Source organism: Colossoma macropomum, unplaced genomic scaffold (genome assembly GCF_904425465.1).
Source record: "Colossoma macropomum unplaced genomic scaffold, Colossoma_macropomum, whole genome shotgun sequence".
Classification (NCBI taxonomy): Eukaryota; Metazoa; Chordata; class Actinopteri; order Characiformes; family Serrasalmidae; genus Colossoma; species Colossoma macropomum.
Window position 1 is genome coordinate 10,814,222 of NW_023494799.1, and position 24,954 is coordinate 10,839,175.

The 24,954-nt window shown below is 37.8% G+C and overlaps 3 protein-coding genes across 6 annotated transcripts in view; all 3 read left to right on the forward strand.

The window, feature by feature from the left end:
* Positions 1-4,690, forward strand: part of zgc:172302 (phospholipid-transporting ATPase ABCA1) — a 42,615-nt gene extending 37,925 nt beyond the window's left edge. For all 4 annotated transcript variants that reach the window (XM_036586337.1, XM_036586340.1, XM_036586341.1 and 1 more), the window contains 8 exons: positions 102-164; positions 569-675; positions 786-927; positions 1,105-1,239; positions 1,786-1,889; positions 2,443-2,535; positions 2,771-3,014; positions 3,119-4,690. In XM_036586337.1, the coding sequence (XP_036442230.1) occupies positions 102-164; positions 569-675; positions 786-927; positions 1,105-1,239; positions 1,786-1,889; positions 2,443-2,535; positions 2,771-3,014; positions 3,119-3,559 (1,329 nt within the window). In that variant the 3' untranslated portion in view covers positions 3,560-4,690. The remainder of the gene's footprint in view (positions 1-101; positions 165-568; positions 676-785; positions 928-1,104; positions 1,240-1,785; positions 1,890-2,442; positions 2,536-2,770; positions 3,015-3,118) is intronic.
* Positions 4,691-6,792: 2,102 nt separating this feature from the next.
* On the forward strand, positions 6,793-14,973 carry r3hdm4 (R3H domain containing 4). The gene is made up of 8 exons (XM_036586405.1): positions 6,793-7,038; positions 9,511-9,665; positions 9,904-10,022; positions 10,099-10,213; positions 10,548-10,633; positions 11,198-11,283; positions 11,411-11,466; positions 12,140-14,973. Exons 1-8 carry the CDS (start codon positions 6,986-6,988, stop codon positions 12,241-12,243), a joined length of 774 nt encoding a protein of 257 aa, XP_036442298.1. The 5' UTR covers positions 6,793-6,985; the 3' UTR covers positions 12,244-14,973.
* A 1,931-nt stretch (positions 14,974-16,904) lies between these two features.
* Positions 16,905-21,983, forward strand: LOC118818931 (G-protein coupled receptor 54-like). The gene is made up of 5 exons (XM_036586481.1): positions 16,905-17,103; positions 17,892-18,016; positions 18,163-18,298; positions 19,379-19,617; positions 21,033-21,983. Exons 1-5 carry the CDS (start codon positions 16,905-16,907, stop codon positions 21,378-21,380), a joined length of 1,047 nt encoding a protein of 348 aa, XP_036442374.1. The 3' UTR covers positions 21,381-21,983.
* Positions 21,984-24,954: the final 2,971 nt, after the last annotated feature.

Here is a 24,954-nt window from a genome sequence, read left to right on the forward strand (position 1 = left end):
CAGTAATTACACTGGAAGCTATCACATTTCCTGCATTGTTCTGTACAGTAAGCCCACCCATTCAAACAAAAGAAGTGTCCTCTTTTCTCCATTCGATACAGGTTTATAAAGCAGGCAAAAAGCCAGCTGTGAACCAGCTTTGTCTTGGAATTCCTAGAGGAGAGGTGAGCGAAATACAGTGTTGTGTACCATGTAAACTGCCAGTCAACAATCTGAGTATACTGGACAAAAGCTATTTTTTCCTTAAAGTGATTTACCTTGCTTTGGATGACCATTTTATTGAAATTTACAAGGTTTCCATCCAAATGTTAATGCATTTTATTTAGGATTCCCTGTTTACATAAATACAAAGATCATAAAATTGAATGTCACATTTGTACGGTATAAAGCTAGATAATCATAAAAATGTAGTTTCAACCATGTGTGAACATTTATTTAATGTCATAGTTGTCAGCATACTTCCATATTACTCAGTAGCAGTTGTAATTCCTCTGTTGTTGAGACACAGTCTACAATGGGTTCCATTTTTATTGATTAAAATTGTGTTGTTTTTGTTTTTGCATATCAGTGTTTTGGGCTTCTTGGCGTTAATGGGGCTGGGAAGACTTCTACTTTCCTCATGCTGACTGGAGACACCAGGGTTACTTATGGAGAAGCTTTCCTTTGCAATCACAGGTCGGCTTTGTCTCTCATACATTTCATTGTATTTTGTTTGTGGATTTAATGCCGCTTGTAACGGTAAGACAGCATCTTGAAACTGAGTCTCTATCTTTTTGAACCTTCAGTGTGTTGACTGAGATGGACAGGGTGCATCAGCTTATGGGCTACTGTCCTCAGTTTGATGCCATCAGTGACCTTTTGACTGGGAGAGAGCACCTGGAGTTCTATGCTCGACTGAGAGGAGTCCCTGAACCATATGTGGCAAAGGTATTAAAGATTATAGGTCACTCAGGAACACTGAAATTGAACACACTTTGTAATATAAGCAGAAGCAGTCAGAGTTATTTAGATACACGGTACTTTTATGTTGGTGTGAATTAATAAAAGACGATGTTCAGTCTTTTGATGTCTCAGCTGCATTAATAATTGATCTCTGTCACCTAGGTTGCTCAGTGGGGGGTGAAAAAGCTGGGACTGACCCAGTATGCTGATCGAGAAGCAGGAGGCTACAGTGGAGGCAATAAACGTAAACTCTCAACCGCCATTTCTCTTATCGGAGCTCCACCAGTTATGTTTCTGGTTAGTGTTTATCACAGCTTTGATTCAGATTAATTGCCACAAGCAGCCCATCTTTGTTTACTGTTATTACATTGTCGCTGTCAAACAAAACTTTGTATCTCCAAAATGGTAACTTTACTGGATAAGGAAAAACCTTAACTTCTTAACTTGTAATGGAAGTTAATGGAACAAGATTTTATTTCTGTTTGTCTGTTCAACATGAAACACAATGCAAAGGGTAACTGGAGTTTTCAAATTATGTGAAAAAGTACAAAAAAATGCTAAAAATGGAGATATAAAGTTTTTGTGCAACAGCAACGAGATAATCTTTACAAATGATTGACTTCCTTTGTCGTATATTTTGTGTATTAGAACTAGAGTAAGATTGATTATGTGCTCTTGCTTCATTGTGTATTGTTGATTCATTCAGCCAGCAATTATTTTGCAGATATGTAATCTTGCATTCACTATAAGTTGTAAATTCCTTGTCCTTATAAAGTTGCCTGTCAATCCACTCAGTCCAATATCTGTAATTTTTTGAAAACTTTTCTGACATATGAATCTTAGGATGAGCCCACAACAGGAATGGACCCCAAGGCTAAGCGCTTTCTGTGGAACTGCATCCTCAGTGTCATCAAAGAAGGCAGAGCGGTCATTCTCACATCTCACAGGTATGGGGCATAATTCGACCATAAAACATTAGCCTGACTAATCAGTTCTCTTTTTTTCACACAGTTGGGGACACCAGAACCTAGCAGACATGTTATGGATTTCTAATAAACTGTTAAAGTATTAACCAAACCTTGGTTTCACAGAGACTTTGTCAGATTAACTCAACTTTAAACCATTAATACCTGGACACTACATGTATATTGTGTGATCACAGGAAATCTTTGAAGTTTGTAGAACTGGATTTCACCTTCCAGGAGATTGTTTGATACTGCATACAGAGCAGCATTGCCGTCTGTAATGAGTGCTGTTTTCAGGGATATAGGAACAGTGGGTCGATGCCAATATCTGGTATTTTTCATCTACTTATCCGTTGATACCGATACATATGCCACACAATGCAGTAAAAATAATCAAATGCAAATGTTTCAGCCCAGAGATCCAGTGTTGTCTAAAAGTTCTGTTTTTATGGAGTACGATAAATATGTCATCAAATATTAGTTTGTAATATTGGCTAAATCTTTATTGTGTATCACTATTCTTTTTTATGTGCAGCATGGAAGAGTGTGAGGCACTCTGCACTCGAATGGCCATTATGGTCAACGGCGGGTTCCGGTGCCTTGGTTCAGTGCAGCACCTCAAGAACAGGTACCATCTGAAAATGTATTAGAAAATCTCATTTTATTCACAAATTCTTACAAAAATAATAACAAACATATATATTTAGGCTTTTTAAATACATAATCATCGTTATCAGCATAATCCTCATTCATTTTTAAGTTTCATATGATTAGTAGCAAATGTGAAATGAACAGCCAAGGTGTCTGCTGTCATATTTTGAATGATTATGTTTAACCTCCTTATGTTCTTTACTTTACAACAGGTTTGGAGATGGCTACACTATTATGCTTCGCTTGTCAGCACCCACAAAAGAACCCTGCCCAGTGGATGCCTACATCAAGAACTCCTTCCCTGGAATAGAACTAAAAGAGAGACACCACAACGTTCTGCAGTATCAGCTGCCATCTCATGCCTGCTCCCTTGCTCGTGTGTTTGATGTTCTGTCAAACAACTATGAAGAGCTGGGAATAGCAGACTATTCCATTTCTCAGACCACACTGGACCAGGTTAGAAAATGATGGTTACCTTAACGCATAAAAAGTAAATGCACTGACTGTAAATGAAGATTTAAGAAAAACAAGGCTAAACATGAGATGTTCCTCCACCGCAGGTATTTGTCAACTTTGCCAAGGAGCAGACGGATGAGGATGACCAGCTAACAGGAGTAGGTGTAAATGGTGGATTGGTGGGAGCTCAAACCTGCAGACCTCAGCCATCCAGAAGAAGTGTCCAACCTCAAACAACCACTCAACTAGTCCGATCTACACCGTCTCCTGAATCCAGCAGGTCACCCTCCCCAGCCAGGACAGCTCAGCCCTCTCGTTCCCCATCATCAAGCAAATCCACTCAGCCAAGAGCTGGAGGTTCAAAGAACAAAGAAGGCAAACACAGTAGGTCATCAGAAGCAAAGCAACTTCAGCAGATACAAATGCAGCCAGCGTTGGAGTCTTCAATCAATGGCCCAAAGCCCACACGAGAAGAGAGCTCTAGAAGCAAAGACCCTGCCAAGCTTTTTCTTGTGAAGCCCAAAACACAGGACAGCAAGATGTGAGCCGGTTACAGGCTGTTCAAAGAAGAAGAGCAAACTGATGAATAACAGAAGTGTTGGAGAAAAATGAAATCATTATTCCCCATCTTTTTTGACATATATGTACAATCAGCCTTGTTTTTGGTCAGCGTGCATGTAAATTTAGGCATGATAACTTACCTGAAAATTGCAGCTAAATCGTAATCATAATCATCAATTCCATAATAATGACAACAAAATAAAATGTATGGTAAATGTGCAAATGGAAATCGTTGCACTGGTAATAGTCGGTAATGCATTTACAATACTGTCAACATTCATAAATGTGAACTGGAATTTGGATCCTTAGTCCTTCACTTCAGTAGTACGTAAAAGAAACAAACCCTGGAGGGTCCGGCACTCAATCGTGGAAGATTTATTAGTCCAAGAAGACTGGAAGTATTCTTTGAAGTATTCTGTGACCGGGTGTATTCTTTTATGGATGGCTTATAAGCCTGCTGAATGCTTTCCTGGTTGTTAATACTCCTTGTCCTTTGTGTGGTGCCTTGTTCTATCCTACAAAATTGAATGCTGTTACCTTAAAAGCCTTTAAAATTCAGGCATCTCAGTTCAGCAGCTCTCTGTGTATTTTTTGTTTTGCTTAATTTGAAAACTTGAATTTTGATTGGTTGTTTTCCTCAAGCTACAGAGCAATCTACAGAACATTTCTCAGGATCCCTCTATAAAAGGCTTACAATCTGCAAACATCTTCATGGTGTTAGTTGCATTTTACAAGTGTATGTCTTCTGCAGTTCCATGTGGAGACAAATCATACTTTTTATTTGAAGTTTGTGATGCAATTTCATAAGTTCTCTGCATCTGTCTGAACGGCAGAAGTGCAGACGAGGTACTACACCCAAACACTGCCTTTTATTAGGTCAACCTTTTTGTATTTCTCTTTTTGAATGGTTTTAGACATGTTTTTACTTTGTTGCACTTTAGGATGAACGTAGCTGTAAATCCAAAGTTATGCATATCACTGGACGCTTGATGCACTTTAGAAACTGTCTGATATGTGCTGTATAATTAGATTTGTTTATGTATTCACTGTGGTTGGTATGGTTATGCACTTGAATATAGATGTGCACGTCCTTCTGTTATTTATGTATGATTATCTATTTAAATATATACTATAATTATATATTTAAAATATAAAATATATGGTAATAAAAATATACACTGAACACAGGCATGATGTCTTGTGTGTTTTGAATAGATTTACTGGAAAAGTACCGTAATTGGTGTGCTGACGTTGATATTCACAGGGAAAAAATATTTATATATGTTTGTAAATGTTTCTATTATTTAATTGCAAACAGTAACTTTTTTAACTTGACATGTCTCTCAATTGCTCTTAAGAATTTGCTATAAGAACATTGAAGATGGTGCCTGTAGAAACAAAACGCAAGTGCATAAGTTGGAAAAAGGCCTGGAAATGTCCACAACCAAACAGGCAAATGACAGTCTGATGATATAGATTTTGTTTTCTTTTGTAGTTTACCTATGGGTGAGGTGATTTACTGAAATCATTATGGTCAACACTTTAACAGCTAGAAAGATAAAAATATTAAAAATACTTTTAGGATTATTTTTCCAAGGCAATTTCTGTTTAAAGTGCTCGAAAAGAGCTGTCTGGCAGCAGCGGTGGGAACAGAGTGACTCTCACTGACAACAGCAGTCATGCTTCAATCTCTTTGAGCACTCCTAGCAGGACAAGTACAATTGCTCAGCAATTTTTGCTGCCATTGATGTGGTCACCCTGACCCTGTCTGAGCAAGACTGTTAATGTCACCCCTAAAACACTTTCGTACAGTCTGCAGACTGCTGACTGCTGTGCTTTCAGGGTACAGGGATGTGCATTTAGTCCAGACACTTTTTGCTTTATTGCAGAATCATAGTTTGTCTCAGATATGGAAAATGAGTATTATTTAGAATCGTATCGGAATTTTTACAATAATAATAATGATGATATTTGTAATTTTACATTTATTATTAACTATTGATATTTAATATTACTAAGCCAAGGCTACTAATCACTAGTTGATCACAGATACTTTTCCACAGGGGAGACATTACTGAGAACATTAGAACATTATTGATTTTTCTTCTTTTCTATCACTTGAACAGTCAACTTCCCCATCCAGCTGAACTAATGAGATATACTGCACATGGCACAGCTAGGACTCAAAACTCCAGATGTGCACTGCTCCTACCAGGTGTGTATTTAAGTAATTTGAGCTTTTAATCCAGTGATTTGATATAAGAAATTCACTTTGAACAAGATGTTATAATAGTGAAAAATTTAATTTTATATGTTAAAAAATCTAATTCTAACATGTCAAAATTCAGATTGTACTGCAGGCAAGGTGTGAATACAGGGTTGTCCTGGGGTCAGGGACAATTAACCTTTTAATTCTAATTAACCTCTTGGACCCCCTGAATATCTCAAAATTAAAATTCAGGGGAGGGCCAACGCTGGAGAAGCCAGCCAACATGGGACCCCCCCGAATACATATTATTCCAGTTCTTTGTAATGTTAGAAATAATACTTGAAGTATGACTTTCACAGGCAAAAAATAAATTTTTACATGTTTAAATTCTAACTATAACATGATCAACCTGATTTTTAGTGAAAATGTAACTTTCATGTGCAGATTTAGTTTTTATATGTAAGAACAGAAAGTTTTACCTTTTAATTAAAATTTTTCAAAAGTCAGTTTTTATCATTTTATCATGTCAGATTTAATTTCTCGCTAGAATAATGAATGAGTTCTCAGTTCTTTTTAATAGAAGGAACAAATTTAAGGATTTATTTTTCCTTTTATAACAACTCAACTCAATGTGTAACACTTCAATTTTAAAAATTAAATTACCACATGTAAGATTTGGTTCATACTGTAAAAACTGTTCCTCCCATTAAAATGAATTTAGAAAACCCATGAACTTTTCCTAGAAAGATGAAATCTTACATGAATGAAAAGAACAAATTTGACACTTTACACCTTTTTCATGTCAGATTCCATATTGTAACTGGTACTAAAAAACACTGAATTAGTGTAAAAACTGCGGATTAAAGGCTAAATCTGCTTTCCCCAGGCGAATCTTCAGCGGGGAGTTAAACTGTTTTAAGTTCTTGTCTTATTTAAAATCTTAAAACAACCATGAAAACAGTCGTTCGGCTGTTCTGACAGCTCAGTCAGTCTGACGGGCCATTTAAATGTACAGCGCCGCGCCTCGAATCCGCGTCAACAAACAAACCGGCGGAACAGAGGCTCTCAGGGCTGCTCCTGCTAGCTCGCTGGCTGGTTGCATCAGCTAAAGCTAACCTTAGCATCTGAGGCAGCCTCTCCCTGCAGGACGTCCTTCAGACTTATTTATTAACGTCATATTGTTTAGCTGGAAGGCCGCAATATGGTTGTACTTAATAGTAACAACGGCAGCAGCAACGAAGAACAAGATGTAATGTGAGTAGCTAATGTTAGTTATTAATGTCTGGGTTGTGTATTTAACGCCGACTGGCTAGCTGGGGTCGGAGGCGTTTTCTTTGTTGTTAGATAGACACAAAGACAAGTTCATATAACTTATTGTTTATATCGGTGTGTCTAACGTTAGTTCTTGCTCAGCTAGGCGCGGGTTAATATCAGTTATGTGAACATTTCCAGCCTGGATTTAGTAACCTAGCTAAACTGGGTAAATAGCTATCTAGCGAACTGTTAGCCATGATTTAAGGCGCTGTAGTTGCTGCAGCTAATAACCCGTTATGAGCTGTTTTGGGTCTGACTAAACATTTAACCTATCGTGGTAGGTTAAGTTACCTATCTAGATAAGGAGACGTGTCAGTGTCACGTTACCTCAGCCAAAAAGGGGTTTTAAATCAGAAATGTCGACACTTAGCTACCCTAGCTAACAAGCTAACGCTAGAGAAAGAAACAACCCAGCCGTCAGACGTGTTTTTAATTAGTTAGCTAACGTTGCTTAATTAAGTTAACCGCTAGCTAACTAACTGGTAACTGGTACGCTAAATGGTAACATAGCCAACAGTTTGACTTGCTGAGGGTTTTTAACTTAAAAATGATGGTTGATGGTCACCGTTTGTTGTCCTACAGGGACCCCAGCCTTCAAAACAAAACAGGTCAAATCATAGAAATGAACTAATTAACTTATCTCAGGCTAATTCTCAAACCGAGCTAACATAGACAGCTTGTTTGCTGAGGTGTTGACAGATGTCAATTCTAGTCTTAATGCTGAAGCACTTCAAGTCTCTGTTGATCACATTTGTCAAACCTAAAGCTCCTGCCCCATTTATTCAGCTCTACATTGAGCCCGAGGCCAGAGCTAAAAATACACCATGTTAGTCCAAGGCTCTGTCGACCATAAACAGAGGAAAGTAGGTTAGTGTTTTACAGAGCGAGCAGTTTTATGTGGAGAGAAATTTGTGCCAAATTCAAGTGCGATCACTACAGTATGGTGCACACATGACATTACTTTCCACAGAAAAGCAATACATGAGGATCTTACATTTGAAAAACAGATTGCTGAATTGGTGTCAGAATTGAAAATGATCCACCTAAATGTATTCAGCACACAGATATATTGCTTTCCAGTGTGCAGTACTTGAAACAACATTAAATCAATGTAATGGATCTTTGGCCTGTGTTCTGCAAGTCACTGTATAAATGCAATCTCATGTATGCATCACATTCACTTTTTTTCACTGTAATGATTGAATTTTAAAGAGGCATAGATATTTGAACTGCTGCACAGTGGAAACCACTATAGCTGTGTATTGATTACATTTGGAGGTGAACTGTATTAATTTCCGACCTAAATTCAACATTTTGTTTTTCTAAATAAAAATTCTCATGTATTGTTTTTTTTTAATAGGTTAAGCAACACAAAAATAATGAAATAGAGGTTTTGCTTTTTCATTTGAACATTCTGCATGTCACTATGGGAAAGTAATGTTGTGTGTATTGCACTTCACATTTTTCCAGTGTAGTGACTGCGTTTTAATTTGGCATCAATTTTTAGCCATAATTTTACCCAAGCAGTGCGATTTAAATACATTCCATTTCACTGAACCATGCAGTACTGCTTACTTGAGAGTTTTATTAACTTAAGCAAACTGATCAAAAGGGACAAAGACAGCTTTTATTAAGACTTAGCTAGCTTTCAGTTGAACGTGAGTGGCAGGCGACACCGTCCTAATATTACGTAAATCTCTGTCAGAGTTGTTTGAAAAAAAAAAAAAGTATTTATTGTTTTGTTATTAGTTTATCATTCTCTTTTTTGGTGAGGCCAGGGCTGAGTGACAGGGGTATACATTGAATTTAAGAAAAGTGCATTATAAATGGAATTCATTATAGCATATTGCAAGCCAAGACATGTTGGGTGGCTGAAATCTTTTTCTGTAGTTTTGCAGTGAAGCTACAAAGTAGGGATGCACCAACATGGGAATTCTGGTTTGTTGCCGATATCTGATATTTTTCATGTACATATCAGCCGATGCCAATAAATAATCATTAAAAAATATATATAAATTGGAACTAAATCCACCTGGATTCGCATTGCAGAGAGATGTTGAACTTATTTGTGGAAGTGCAATTAATGTCCCTAAATATTTGCTCGAAGTATTGTTCAGATATGAACATCTGTCCAAAGCTGACTTTTTCTTGGCACAAATGTCTGTTGATTCCGATATGATTCCGATATTGTTGTGCATCCCTGCTATGGGGCTAGTATGATAGAGGTCTGTATCACCCAAAAATTAGTGTAAAACTAAAGCAGCTTTGGACACCAAACATATCTTGACTGATCGACTACATTTGGACATTTGGGGTAAGGGGAGAACTGCGTAAATTAGATTTTTCAGTTAACCATTCATTTAATGCAGGTAGGCCAACTTCATGTTGATAGCGTATTTATTTGTCCCTTAGCTTGATAGAAGAGCGCAGCTCATCCTTGCCCAGCTCACCTGCCAAACGAGTCTCTCCAGCCAAAAAGAAGCAGTTCTTTATAAGCCAGGCCATTCGCAACTCTGACCTCACACCCAAAGCCAAGGGCAAAAAAAGCCAAAGGAGACAGGAGAACAGTAAGTGCTCCCTACTGAAGTACAAAAGAAAGGTTATTCGGGTTTTAGTATCTGTTCAGCTGTGCAGACATAGTTTTTTTACAACTGACTTGATGTTTCCTACCAGCACAAACATGCTGACCTGATTATTCATAGGTTTTTAATTGTATGATATTATGAACTTGTAATGTTTATGTCTTAAGAAAAGCACAGATTTGATCCTGTTTCCTCCTCTTCTAATAATTAAATTCTAAAATAGCTCGCTACCTGGCTAATCTTCTGGAGCGGGATGAGTGCTCCAAAGACGAGGCTGAAGCATGTGAGACAGCCTCACCCACAGTCTTCACTGAGGCTTGCACCAATGGAAACTATGTGGAGGTACAGCAGCCTGTTCCAGTGATTCAGTTGAAACACACAGCAGCCTTTTTAAAACCGTCTTTCTCGTTTCTCTCAGTATTGGAGTGACTTCATGAACCGCTCAGGAGAGGAGCAGGAGAAACTGCTAGCCCTGCTGGAGGAGGAGGCGAGGAGGAGTAACTCTAGCAAGGCCCCCAAAGATCAGAGAGAACGTGCGGCATCATTTACTCCTCATATACTGACAGAATATGTCTATACAAACGATATAATTAAATAATGATTGTGCATTGATCGCCATGCAGTGGATCACTAACAGATTTGGTCCTAGAGGGTCAGAGTCCAGAAGAGTTTGGTGATTTCTCTGCACAAACATACCTGGTTCCACTCAGTAGGAGGTTGCCAGGTTTGAATTTGAGCAGGAAAAAATCAGTGAACTGTGCTGGACTCTTGCTCTTCAGAATGAAATTGTGGAATTGGATACCGCTGATCTATAAATTGATATCAAGCGTTGGTGGTGATGATCAATAAAGCTTTCTCTTGCATTAGTGAACCCTGCCTACACCGCTCAGGAATGCTTCCAAAGGATTGACCGGAGGCTGCGTGCAACATTGAAACGAAAGCACATTCCCTTGGTGAGCCATTCTTTTTTATGTAATGGATATGCACGTGTAAGTTGGAGTAGTTGAACATGGACTGAACAGAAATCTTCTACACACATATCTTATGTATTTACATCATTATTTGATATTATATATCAGGACCCCCACAGGACCACCTTGGAGCAGATGTTATTTGGGTGGTGGGTCATTCTCAGTGGTGGTATGTTAGTGTGTGTTGCGGTGGTATGAGTGGAGCAGACACAGCAGTGCTGCTGGAGTTTTTAAACACTGTGTATACTGTCCACTCTCCACTGTTAGACACTGTCGGTCCACCTTGTAGATATAAATTGTTAGTCATCCTCTAGTCCTTCATCAGTGGTCACAGGACGCTGTTGGCTGGACATTTTGGTTGGTGGACTGTTCTCAGTCTAGCAGTGACAGTGAGGTGTTTAAAAACTCCAGCAGTACTGCTGTGTCTGATCCACTCATACCAGCCAAACACACACTAACACACCACCACCACGTCATACCTTCTCCTGTGATGTACACACTGCACCTGTTTAAGTTATATCTCAGATATGAACTTTTCTGTTAAAGGGGACTCTGGAGATTCTGGAGACTGACCTGCTGACCTTTTTTGGTGCTACACCACACTCTATCTATGTCACCAAACTTGGCAGCAGGTATGTTGCCGACAGGAGAAAAACATTTATGCAATTTATTTTGGCTGAAATGTATGTATCTGTTTTGTGGAACCCTTTTCTAAAAAGTCGGAAATGTTTTATTCATTTGGATGTTTATGTTCCCCAGTTTCGAGAGGCTGCTGCTTCATGCTATCTGCCAGTATATGGACCTCGTCTCAGCCAGTAAGTAGATCCAACAGGTATTACAGCACTAGCATTTAGACATTAAATTAGGTTTTTAATCTTATTTGTCAAGCAACCCACCACACAACAGCTTTTTGACATATTTGCAGTTTAAGTTTAAAACTTATAAAAAGAAGCGCGCAATGCAAATGAATGGCAGGTGCAGAATGGTTTTCCCCCACTGCGTGGGTGTGGCCTAAATGCGCTCTGTCTCTATATCATGATATTTGAAGGCATTATCACAATATATGTTATGTATTGCAATATTTGGTTTTGCTGAAGTTTGATAAGCTAGAACAGGCAGAATGTGCCAGCCATGCTACATTTAAATATACTGATAAAAACTAAGTTAAATGATTTTTATTAAATGTGTTTCATACTGAGCTGCAATAAATCTATTTAAACTGGGCTAATTATATTTCTTGTTGCCCACCCCTATCTTATTTGATTGTTTGTATTGTGTGACTCCATAACTGTGTAAATAGCTCCTTAATTCACATACATTGTACCAAAATAATTGAATCTTGAACTTTGGTAAAATTTCCTGATTCACTGAATCATTTTCTAAAGAATTGGAATTTTTTTTTTTTAGGTCAAAAAATGACACACTTATGTTACATGGCTTTTTGTGTTTGTTTGCTTGAATGCTAACCTGCATGTCCTGTGTTTTCAGGCTCTGACTGTAATGGGGCTCGGCAGACAAAGGTCGTGAACAAGCAGGAGGGGTTCCTGCCCCCCTGCCCGCTGCTCTCAGCCTACCTGGAACAGATGAGCTGAAAGGACTGCCACCTTCTAGCCCTGCCACATAAACTGGCCAGTATGAATTCTAGAAGCAGCTTTAAGTAAACAGGCTTGTAAGCCTATTGTCTGCCAATTACGTTGGAAAGGCTTTGTTTATGAGAGTGAGAGTGGGCCACCATGTTCTTTAGTAGATTCCTGCACTAGCTACCTAAATGGTCATTTGCTGGAACTCTTTTCACTGTTTGTACTGGAAACCTTTACTTGGAATTTTAAGTGACTCCATGAAATTTAATTCTTTTGATAATGCACAAAATCTGTACGGTCCACGTTGATATTCAAGGCAGATGTACTGTTTTGTCACAGCAGGCTTTTATAGGTGCTATCAGTGAATTTATCTCTTGCCACATCTTTGCTACTAAATAGAAACGTGTCTCAAAATATTATAATGTGATACTGATTCGATTTTTGTGATACCGCTAAAAGTGCTAAGTTTTATGGGGTAGTTTTTGTTCACATTGATTAGGTACAAGATAAAGCATGTTTTGTGCATTCTTTACCGTAATTTTTGATTTTGGAATAGATATGGGTTACTCTGAACTAGATAAATCTTTTCCGTATGTGTCATGTCATGTAAATATGTTGTATGAATAGATCAGTTTAGCTAATTCAACAAAACGTGTTAGTGATAGCATCTTTAAGTGCCTCTATTCAAAACAGTTACACATTCAATAGGTTTTAGTTTAATCACATTTTTCTCAGATTTCTTCACCACAGTCTTTGTGTTCTGAAGAACACAATGTTGATACTAATATTAATTTTGGAACTAATCCTGAGATTTAGGAAACTGTTTAATCATATAAGGTTGTAATGGTCTGAGATGGGTTCCCAGGCCCAGTCCTGTCGACCATACACACGCATTTTTCCTACTCTACACACCTGGGGTTGCCAGACCTGCAACTTTGAAACCCTGGTCTAATATATTTAAAAATACCTGGGGTTTCCGAAGGGGAAGGTGTAGAAACACCAAGTCTCTAAAGGTTTACAAAACATCCTTTTGTCTTTGGAGAGATCTCAGTGATTCTGGGATAAAAGAATCCCTTAAAAGTGATATGTAATATCAGTAGTACTTGCAGTGCTAGTTGCATGTTTTATCACTTTTTCCTTTTTCAGCATCAGTGCTTTAGTGTCGTATACTGGACTTTTATATTCTATCCAAATTATGCTACCAAATATGTGCTTTTTAGTGATTTCATAAATATCCTCACTTTCTTCTGGTGAAGACATGCATGATGGCAGTGGTAGTGATGCCTCTGTTATCAAGACATTGTGCTATATGTGGTGCTCTTTCTTTGTGTGTTTTGAAAGTTTACTAGAATTCAGTCAGGTAATTTGAAGGGGAATTAATTCAAAGTTTCATTAATTCTGCATAAATCAGTCATTGAGATGTAAACACGGCCATTTATGGTGGTTTGATGTGAACTGATTAATTGTAGAGAAAACTTTACAGTGGTCTTGAAAGGAACCAGGGGTCGTGATGCCTCCAGTGCATTTAATGTTAATAATAGTAAATTTGAAATAAATCTGAAAAAAGAAGTATTTTACTTTTAGGTCTATGTTGCCTCACAATGCCCTGCATTTCTCCTTCTCTGCCATGAATATATAAAAAAAATGTTCTAAGCCAAAATCTTGCCTCAAAACTATCATAAAGCTCTCTGACAGTCTCTGACTGTGTTCTTAACCATTTCATGTTAGAACTTTCTGTGAGGGAGCTTTTAGAGGCATTAAACGCTTTAGACGTCTGGTTCCTATCACCACCACTGTCAGCAATCCTGCCTATTTAAATTTCTCGAGAATGGTGCCCATCAAACCAAAGCTGGATAGCTTTGTTTTATATCTTCATGATTTAATTAAGCAGACATTTTAAAAGATTGTTGGAAGTCCTCTTTAAGCAGCACACAACTCAAATTGAGCAGAGGAACTGTTTACAATGCAGAACTTCAGAAACAGGCTCACAGAAACAGAAACTGTTATTAATGGCAGAATCTGATAGATTTGGATCAACCTCAGATGTAGGCATGTTTGTACCAGGTAATATGTGAAGGTATGGTCGCCTTTAAGGCACGTAACTTATATTGAATTTTTCTCTGGCCCTGTTATCACACCCTTATCAACTTGCACTCACAACTATGCCTTACACATGCATGCCAGTTTGTCAGTAATGTGACTTTGCTTTCGTTTAATACATTTAAAGATCAAGGCTTGTCGTGGTTTACATCATGAGTACATTTTGTGACATTTTTACTCTGAAGAGGCTGGAGACCCTCGACCAGCCGGTGTGTTGATGTTCCGAACCAAAGTGAAAGTGCGAGTGCGTTTACTCATTTTCTCAGGCATCAACACTTATGAATGTGTATTTCTACACACATCAAACACATGTTTATTCACGTAAAGCCAGGAGTCCCACATGTTACTGTAGATCCAAATGCTGGGCTTAGGGGATGGCTTTGTACTATATTTATATGTGTCTGCCTGTAGATTGCTGTTATAATATATTGGTAGTTTCATGCAGAGAAAGTTAGCTTCATGCACCGTAGACTACAGGGTGTGTCTTTTTACATGTAGGTGGGACAAATGGAAATATGAATGTTTAGTACCAAGTACAATTTCAAGATCATTTTTGTATGAACATTGTGTCACAGGGATGCAAGCCATGTGTGATCTGTCCATGTCTGTATGTAAACATTGGAATAAATACTTAGTCAAGCATCTATTGACTTGAATGTGTTGTACTTACTAAAAAAACAGCCAGAATGCCACTTACTTTTTTCAGTCACATGGAATTGTATATGAATACTTCGTAATGGAAGATGGTAACAGTTTTTACTTTACTAAACAGTTTGTGTGGCACTTTATTTAATAGTAATGCAAATGCACTTCACATGCAGTGGCCCCACAAAGTATCTGGACATTTGTGCCATATTTACAACCTTGTATTAGGAAATGAGTAGCAGTTTTTATATACAGATCATTGTCTGTTATTTTAAGCTGATGTTTTTTTGCAGACTTCTGCTGGTTAGCATCCAACATGCCTTCTGAGTTCCAATCAGTGAACGCAAGCTCATTGACACCACTGTAAGAAAAACAGCCACAGATTTTGACGTGTCCATTTCTGTGCTTTACAGAGTGCAGTTTTAGTGCAGTTTGGCTGGAATTCTTCTTCAGGCTTTCTCCACACAGAGTCTACCATCAGTTTGATGCTGATGCTAAAATTTTGTTAACAGTGCTGTGCTATTGTTGTGCTACCATTTTATTAGGCAACCTGAATACCTTTATTAAAGTTTCCCAGTGCATGGTGAGAAAATGGTTAGTGTCCAAATACTTTTGAGGCTGTTGTATATTTTTTTTATATCCATATTTACTGGTTTTACTGTGGAATCAGATTCGCTTTATTTTTGCTAAGTGTGTTACAAATGAGAGGAATTTGTCTTGGTGAGTGCACACATATATAACGTTACATACTGAACACACGACACAAGAAAATAAAATAATAAAAAGAAATGAAATGCAAGCAGATGAATATGTGAATGTGTCTGAGGAAACAAAATCAGTTACTATTATTATTATTATTATTATTATAAATCACACATTTTTTGCTTTTACAAAGCAAAAGGCTCTTTAAAATATCAGTACTGTTATCAGGATATTAGCCTTGGTATGACTTGTGAAAAAAACTCTGTCTACCTCAGTGAGGTTTTGTGTCAGGTTACAGTTTATTTAATACTAATGCAAATCTGTTTAATTATACACACTTAATGATGGTTCTTCAGGGGTTCTTAAGTAAAGAAAACTCAGAGCCCTTTATATGGTTTAAGGGTTTTTTTGCATCGTGAAAGTGTTCTTCAGACTGATAGAGAATGAGCTGTAGATGGTTCTAAGTAGAACCTTTTTTGAAAAGGGTTCTATATGGCACCAAAAAGGGTTCTTCTATTACAATGCCGAGCTTGTTAAAATAGAAGAACCCTTTTCAAAAAGCCTCTGTATAGAACCATCTGCACCACATTCTCTATCAGTCTGAAGAACTCTTTCTCGATGCAAATACCCCTTTAATCAATCCACATAGAACCATTTTCTTTTCTTTCTTTTTACTAAAGAACCCTTGAAGAACCACCATATTAAAAGTGTAGTTTTCAGAGTAATGGAAATGGTATTTTTACTGGGATATTAGCCTTAGTATTACTTGGTATCGTATCGAAAAGATAATCAGTGGTATCGTCCATCCCCACCTTAGAGGTTTTGTGGGAATGACAAAAATAACAAATTCAACAAATTCATTTTCCCCCGAGTGTATTCTGAGGGGCTGAGGGAGCTGGGGGGGGGTGCGGGGGGCTGAGGGGCTGAGGGAGCTGGGGGGGGTGCGGGGGGCTGAGGGGCTGAGGGAGCTGGGGGGGATGCGGGGGGGCTGAGGGAGCTGGGGGGGGTGCGGGGGGCTGAGGGGGCGGGGTCTACTCATAACTGCACTTAAAGCATCTCTGCTAAAACGCTGGAGGTTTCTCTATAAAAGCCGCCAGCAGTTAGAAACAGCGATGCTTAACTTTGTGAAAATGCGACACTGGCTGTCCAGCAGCGAGGGAAGAAAACCCGTCCAGCTTCGTGCCAACTATATCTGACCGCTGTGGGTTTGGGAGTTTAACCTGACCATGAACGAGTCGGTGAACTCCAGTAACGGCTCCAGTGAGGCTGCTACCCCCGATGAGGAGGCGCCGCTGCTCGTGGACGCCTGGCTGGTTCCGCTGGTGTTCGGAGTCATCATGGTGGTGGGACTCGCTGGAAACTCTCTGGTTCTCCACGTCATTTCAAAGCACAAGAAAATGTGGACAGCAACCAACTTTTACATAGGTGAGTGTCCTAAAAGTGTGTTTTTAAAAGTATTTTATTAGACATTGATGATAATGATAATAGTGATAATATGAAGGACAGCACCGTACAAGACAAAAGTATATATATAAATATATATAGGTCCTTTACTACATTTATATTTATCATTTTTCACCTTTTAAATATATATATATATATATATATATATATATATATATATATATATATGATAAAAATGATAAATATAAATGTAGTAAAGGACCTTCAAACAGCATATGAAGAACTAGTTCACTGTTAGAAATAAAGGTTCTGTGCAGGTACATTTTGCGTTCATCAAGGTACAAACAATGTAAATGTTCCCTCAAAGGTACAACAGTGGTGTTACCTTTTTACCTTAAATAAGTTTTTCCCAAGTGAAAAGTACATATTTGTGCCTTTTCATAACTTAAAGTTTTAAAACAGAACAATAAAATAAAAAGCCTGGAGACGAGACGGGGCATTTTACTGATAGTGAATATCATTTCAATGGATTATGATACAAATAAGTTCCCTGACTAAAGGTACTGAGATGTACCCTTGAGGGTCCCACTTCCGGTGACAGTTTCAAACCTTTATTTCTGAGAGTGTAAAAAAAAAAAAAGAAAGAAAGAAAAAGAAGATCAAAAGGTAAGAAAGTATCTTGAGATTTGAGATATAATGGACAAATAATCATTGATTGAATTACTCGTGTCTCTTTTGAAATAGCTAAAGCTCAGTGAGATTTTTAAGTATTTGGAAATATGAGGTTGAAAAGCATCTTTTCTGCTCAGCTAACCTGGCGATGACTGATATCACGTTCCTGGTTTGCTGTGTGCCGTTCACTGCTGTGCTGTATCCTCTGCCCAGCTGGGTCTTTGGAAATTTCATGTGTAAATTTGTGAGCTACATCCAACAGGTGAGATGTGCTGAATGTAAGTTATTTCTTTCTGATAAAAAGCTTTGTGTTGAAATATTCATTATTTTAAAGCATAATCTGTGCTCCCCTAACATGCAACCAGTTATTAATAGCTCATCTACTGATGTTCTTTTTGTATGTGGTAGGTGTCTGCACAGGCTACCTGCGTGACACTGACCGTGATGAGTGTGGACCGCTGGTACGTCACTGTGTACCCACTGCGCTCTCTGCAGTGTCGCACCCCAAGAGTTGCCACCATGGTCAGCCTGGGAATCTGGATAGGTCAGCTCTCTTGTGGATTCTTTACCCATATTAGCAATACGTATAATATTAAGTGCTGCATTTATGCTGTGTAATTAATGTTATAAATGTACTGTACACTCTTAAAAAACAATGGTTCTTCAATGGTTCTTTACTAAAGAAAATGGTTCTATAAATAACCATGAACACTCAAAGAACACTTGGCATCATGAAAAGGTTTCTCAGATTGATGGAAAATATGCATCATTGTGCTATAGACAGTTCTGTATAGAACCATTTTAAAGAAGGATTCTGTATAGCACCCAAAAGGGTTCTTCTATTGTTACAAGCTTGACATTGCAACAATAGAAGAACACTTTTGGGTGCTATATAGAACCCTTTTCAAAAAAATGCAAAGGGTTCTTTGAGTGTTCATGATTATTTATAGAACCATTTTTTTTTTTTTTTTACCAAAGAACCTTTAAAGAACCATCTTTTTTGAGAGTGTAGAACACTGACCAACAGCCTGTTTCATTATAAAGAGAGCAAAATTAGTCTTGTTTAAAGTCTTGTTGGATCTGATCAGTTGAAACTGATCAGATGTCTGAAAAAATTAATATCGAGACGTATCGTGTATGGAAAATTTTTGAAGTATCGCAATATTATATTATAGCCATATCGCACACCTCTACTTTGTGGACACCTGCTCTTTAATGGGTGATGTTTTTTTCTGAAATCAAGGGTATTAATAGGGCATTTGTCCCAGAATTGATGCTGTAATAGCCTCTACTCTCATGGAAAGGCTTTAAACTAGATGTTGGAACATTGCTGTGAGGATTTGATAACATTAGTGAGGTCAGGCACTGACGTTGGTGATTAGTTCTGGGTCACAAATGCCACACTAGCTCAGTGTTGGATGGAGCTCCATCGCTTCAGAGAACTCAGTTCTCTGCAGGCTCCAGAGCATCCCATTCTATTCCCAGTGCTTTTCTGTGGATATTACACAAGCTGTGTTAGCAACGGGTTTACCTTAAAGTAGCTGAATTGATTGTTTACAAATTGGACATATAATGTATTTGGAAGATGGTTTTTGACTTGCTGTTTTTTTTTTTCTTTGTTTAGGCTCTTTCCTGGTGTCTGTGCCAGTGCCTCTATATACCAGGACTTTAGCTGGAGAATGGTACGGCCCTCGGATATTCTGCACCGAGACCTTTCCCACAACAGCACACAAGAAAGTCTTTATCCTCTACAATTTCCTGGGTGTGTACATGCTCCCACTGGTGACGATCTGTGTGTGTTATCTGGTCATGCTGCACCAGATGGGCCGGCCGACTGTGGAACCTGTTGACAATAACTATCAGGTAATGGTAGTACAGTTAATCCAAGATGTTTTGAACTGACAGTGACTTAAGGATGCAGTATTACAACCTTAATCGTTTATAAGCTATCACTACCATTTTTAAAAACAGCAACTGAATAATAACAAACCATACATAGTGTTTAAAGACTTTTGTTTTAAGGAAGCCTTTAAAAAGATATCATTAAAACACCATGTGTATAAGTGAAAATGCATATTATTATTATTACTATTATTATTATTATTATTATTATTATTATTATTATTATCAGGTCCCATCATGTCGTTTCCGACTTGTGGCGATCATATCGGTGTTTTCCCAGTACATCCTGTCATCTGTTGGGTCTCCAGGCTTTTAAATGGCTGGTGAAAAATGCATATATTGCGTTTAAATGGGTTTCATCAGGGCCTGTTTCTTACTGTAACAGAGACCATTATGAAAATGTAGGTCAATCTGAAATCAAAACTGACCATTTTTCAAATATTTTCACATGATCTCTAGGGACACACTATTAAAACTGATCAAGTTCAGGATCCACAGATTTTTTGCACAAAATATGTGATTGGACTTTTTTTATTAACTTGATTTTGGCTGATCTGAGTTGCAATTTTTTGACCTAAATAATGTCACAATATCAGGCAAATGCACTTGCAATGTATCTGAATGCTGCTGCTGCACAATATACCAAAACTCATTGTGGTGCAGTTGTGTTTATTCAGGCAACTGCAATTTCTTTTAGGAATTTAAATTGCCAGTTTGACCCATTAAAAAGCAAATAATGCTATTTATTTTGCAACTTTGGCTAGTAAAAAGTACTGGCACATGATTCATGTGTTCGAGTAGCCCACACAGTGTGAGCTTTGGATTAGAACAAAGACTAAAAAAATTGGAATCGGACTCAGCTATTAAAAACTCATAACTGGTGCATCCCTATGATGATATTTGCTCAATTTTAAAACGTCTTCTGAGTTTTGGTTACATCACCATGCACCAACATTATATCATGCACCACCATAATATCATGTTTAAATCCCCCCTTCCACCACTCTCACCTATCATTGAGAAAAAAACACTCAGCTAGTTTAGGGACCCTCCTGATGCTGCATTTACCTTGGAAATATGTCAAAGTAAGTATGCATTATCGTCATAGAAAGTTTCATCTAATCTCAGCCGATTAACTGAGAAGGTCAATTTGAATCAATGATTTTTGCAACCTAGTAATCAAAATGAATTGTGACAAGCTTTGTACATTATATTTGATTATACAAAACACCTTTCATGTCTACAGAATTTGCATCACATTTCCGTGTACTTCTATGCACCGTACTAATTAAAAATGTATGATTGCTTGACGCATATCATGTATTGCTATGGTAATAATAAAATGCTTTTGTCTTTTCTCCTACCTTGTGATTCAGCTGCAGGTCCAGACTGAGCGCAGTGCTGCCATGAGGGCTAAGGTGTCTCGCATGGTTCTGGTAATCGTGCAGCTGTTTATTCTGTGCTGGGGTCCCATTCAGCTTTTCATCATGGTGCAGGCCTTTAGTCCGCACTTCCGCCAAGACTACTATGCTTACAAAGTGAAGATATGGGCACACTGCATGTCGTACAGCAACTCCTGCATTAATCCTATAGTCTACGCCTTCATGGGTGCCAACTTCCGCAAGGCCTTCAGGAGAACTTTTCATTGCCTCTTCAAGCAGCGCGTGTCTGTCGCCCAGCAGCCGAACGCGAATGCCAACACAGAGATGCACTACGTGTCATAGGATCTGTTTCTGAGATTCGGTGTATCTTTTAGTCTTATACTCCATGTACTCACTACTGAGGCTGTAATGTTTAAATGTAGTCTTGAATTTGTTTATCAAACCGAAGACAATGTGAATAATGAATGTTGGGAGTGTTTGAATGCTTGTAAATTTGTAAAATAATTTGTTTGGATGAATATATACTATATGTCCAAATGTTTGTAGACACCTTTTGCCCAAAATTTCTTCAAAAGCAAGGTTAATAGGGAATTTGTGCCACAAGAATGTGAATGAGGTCAGGTACGGATATGAGATGATCAGACTGGTTTGGGATGATCATGATTTTTCTGGATCACAAACACCATTCCAGCTCATCCAACTGGACAGGGCTCCACTCCAGAGACTGCTCCACAGCCTAGTGATGGGGGCTTCACCCCTTTAGCCAGTTTGTGGGTCCATTTCAGAACTTTCTTTAATGTGCCCTCATTCACTCAAAAGAAGAGGAGGGGACAGCGAGGAGCAGATTACTCAGACTGAACTCTAAAAACTGAAGTCTCTCATCCTTGGCAGTTTAGCCTCTAGGAGCTAATCGGTTAGCCATGCAAACTTTTGAAGCTGAACAGAATGTACATGAAGCTTTGCTGCAGAGCTGTGGTGCCTTTCTTTTTGTTGTTGTTCGCCGTGTAGCCTTTAGCATGCTAACTAGTAGTCTAGCAGTGGAAAGTGAAGTTGTATCAGCAGTCATGTATGAGAGATGGAGTCGTTTGCAGCCTAAAACCCAGCAAATTGAATGTTGGTTTTGGAATATTTTAAAGTAGTTTTTTTGGGTTATTATAAACATTTATATTATAATTATAAAATTATAAATACATTTCAAATACATTGTAGTCCATGCTGAAATACATTACAAACACTAAAATGTATTTCAGAATATATCACCATATTGACCAAATATATTTTGAAAGACATTTTTTAATGTATAGGGAAATATTGCACACAGAAATGTACCATGCAAAATATTTATTTATTTGAAAATGTATGAAAATAGCCAAAATAACAACAAAACCGTATTATGCACTTTACTGTTTGAAATACCTTCTAAAATGAATTTGTATTGTAGTATCTTAATTTTAGGTATTAGCAAATGAACCTTTAATATGACAAAAGCAAATGTTGTAGGTATTGATTCCCTGTGTATAATTTGAAATACATTTTGTGCGAGCACTGTCTTGCTGCATATGTACAATGGTAAATGCAGTACTGTTCATTCAGTTCATGTATATTTAGTTATATCTGTAACCTTTGTTAAAACTACATAAAATTGGAAAAATATAATAGCAAATACAAATAAACGCATTTTAAAAATATATTTAACAAATGCATTTGTTGGCCATTTTCATACATTGCAAAAATATATTTAATAAATACATTTGGAATATATTTTTGTCCATATGAGTGGTTTATAATCTTTATTATGGATTTGTTAGAAGGTAAGGGTGAGAGATATGCTTATGATGACTTCAAAGCTCATTTAAAGTTGGATATTTCATGGAAAGAATATGAGAATATTGTGAAAAGGATTTCTTCAAGATTACTTCACCTTATAAGAGGAGGGTTAGACCGGTATTGAAACGGACAGTTGGATGTAGGTATGCTGACTGTGGGCTGTTGGCTGCTCCGGGGCGTCCCATTCTACTGACAGTGCTTTTCTATGGAAATTATACAAGCTGGGTGTGTGCAGTTGAACATCTAATTAGACTAATGACTAACTGGAAATGGCGTCTAAAAACTTTTGGTCTGGCGAGTAGTCTATACTAGTTTCTCTGCCACCGAATTGCACGTGAACCGCAATGCCATTTCTGCCCACTAGGTGGCAACATGGCGCCATAAAAGTGAGCAGCTCTTGCTAGACAGAAAAGCAACGAGAATTCAAGATCAAACTTAGTGTGAATTAAAATAAAATCAAAACAGTGACATACATATAATATAGCTTCTTGCCATAAAATAATATCTTGTAAAATTATTTGTACAGTAAAATGAACTGAATTCATTTATTTAGCTGGCTTAAAGTTGTTTGATTTGATTTTTTAAGTAGATTTTTTTTGTTGTTTGATGGCAAAAATACAACGTCAAGATACTTTAAGACACTTCCTCGATACATGATGTATGATGACGTTTAGTTTGTCTGAGGTTTGATAAGCTGGAATAACAGACCAAAAAACAACCTGCCACATTTTTAAAATATATTAAAGACTGTAATGATTTTCACACACTGCACTGAATCCAGCTAAACAGGACTAATTATGCTCACCTCTTAAGGAAACATGAAACTGGTCAGTGTTATGTAAGTACTAAGGAAATCCACGATATGCTTAGAAAAGCGCAGTGTGACATTAAAGTACAAACAATGTAAATGTACCCAAAGGTACAACAGTGGTTTTAAGGTCCACTTGTGTACCTTAAAGTTTTTTCCCAGTGGAAAAGTATTTGTACCTTATCATATCCTAATGTTTTAAACCAGAACAATAAAATAAAAAGCCTGGAGACGAGACGGGCTGTGTGGAGTCAGTACAACTTAGAAAATATCATTTCAATGGATTATGGTACAATAATCTTCTCTGGCTAAAAGTACTGAGATGTACCCTTGAGGGTACCACCGCAGTGACAGTTCCATACATTGTTTTCTGAGTGTGCAATAAAGCTAAACATTGTCAAACCCACGGACCCGGTGCTGTTGATTGTGTTGTGTTTGCCGTTTTGTTGTCTGTCAGTTCCATCTCATCAATAAAAAGCATGTGTCTGATACATTGCATAATAATTACATCACAAATAAATGAAATTAATCCACCTAATGCGTAATTCAGCCCACTAATTCTGCCATGTAGTTGATGTTGAAATTTATTTTATCTTTTGGTTCTTTTTGTTTCTCTTTGTAAGTTTTAGTTTTTTAAATCCTTTAAATGTAAAGGGGCATAGACTGTGAAATAAGAATAAATCGGTGATCTATAAAATCAACGGCTTGTTGCAAGATGACGTTGGGCTAGACAAATATTCAACGCTTAAATCATTCTGTAATTGTGCAACTGACTGAAAAAAGTCATCCACCTAAATTTGAGGCAGAATTTATGACTCCTCTGATTAGAGAAAATCCCCATAAAGTGCCCATCCTGATTTTGTGCTGTATTGATTATGTGTGGGTCATTTTGTGTTTCTCAATAACGTCATAAAAAGTTTCCTTCATTTTTAGGGGACTTTTATGAATGCTGATCTGCAAGGTCAAAGAGGCTATTCTCGGGTTTAGGGAACGTCGCCAAAACTTTACCCCGCGACAAAAGCTGCAGCACGTTTGTTCAACTCAGTCACTGATACACTGAGTCCCTCACATGAGACAGTCTCACTCAGAAGGGTTGACCTGCAGCATCGTGGACTGTTGTTTTGTAAGAGTGCCAGTTAAACACTTTTAAGTACACTTTAATGCAGAAGGTTATTCGTGTGAGTCTATTTCACCTCACACCCAACACAACCTGTCATTTGCACACGTTTCCTGGTGAGAGTGATGGTGGCGGGGGGGAAGGTGGCCTCCCTCTGATTCACA

What these genes read in the sequence shown, in the direction of transcription:
- LOC118818931 (XM_036586481.1), top strand. Translation starts at nt 16,905, where the DNA reads ATGAACGAGTCGGTGAACTCCAGTAACGGCTCCAGTGAGGCTGCTACC. An exon ending in TTGTGAGCTACATCCAACAG is followed by an intron (nt 18,017 to 18,162) that starts GTGAGATGTGCT and finishes TGTATGTGGTAG; the next exon opens with GTGTCTGCACAGGCTACCTG. An exon ending in CAGCCTGGGAATCTGGATAG is followed by an intron (nt 18,299 to 19,378) that starts GTCAGCTCTCTT and finishes TTCTTTGTTTAG; the next exon opens with GCTCTTTCCTGGTGTCTGTG.
- r3hdm4 (XM_036586405.1), top strand. Translation starts at nt 6,986, where the DNA reads ATGGTTGTACTTAATAGTAACAACGGCAGCAGCAACGAAGAACAAGAT. An exon ending in AACGAAAGCACATTCCCTTG is followed by an intron (nt 10,634 to 11,197) that starts GTGAGCCATTCT and finishes TTTCTGTTAAAG; the next exon opens with GGGACTCTGGAGATTCTGGA. An exon ending in TATGGACCTCGTCTCAGCCA is followed by an intron (nt 11,467 to 12,139) that starts GTAAGTAGATCC and finishes CTGTGTTTTCAG; the next exon opens with GCTCTGACTGTAATGGGGCT.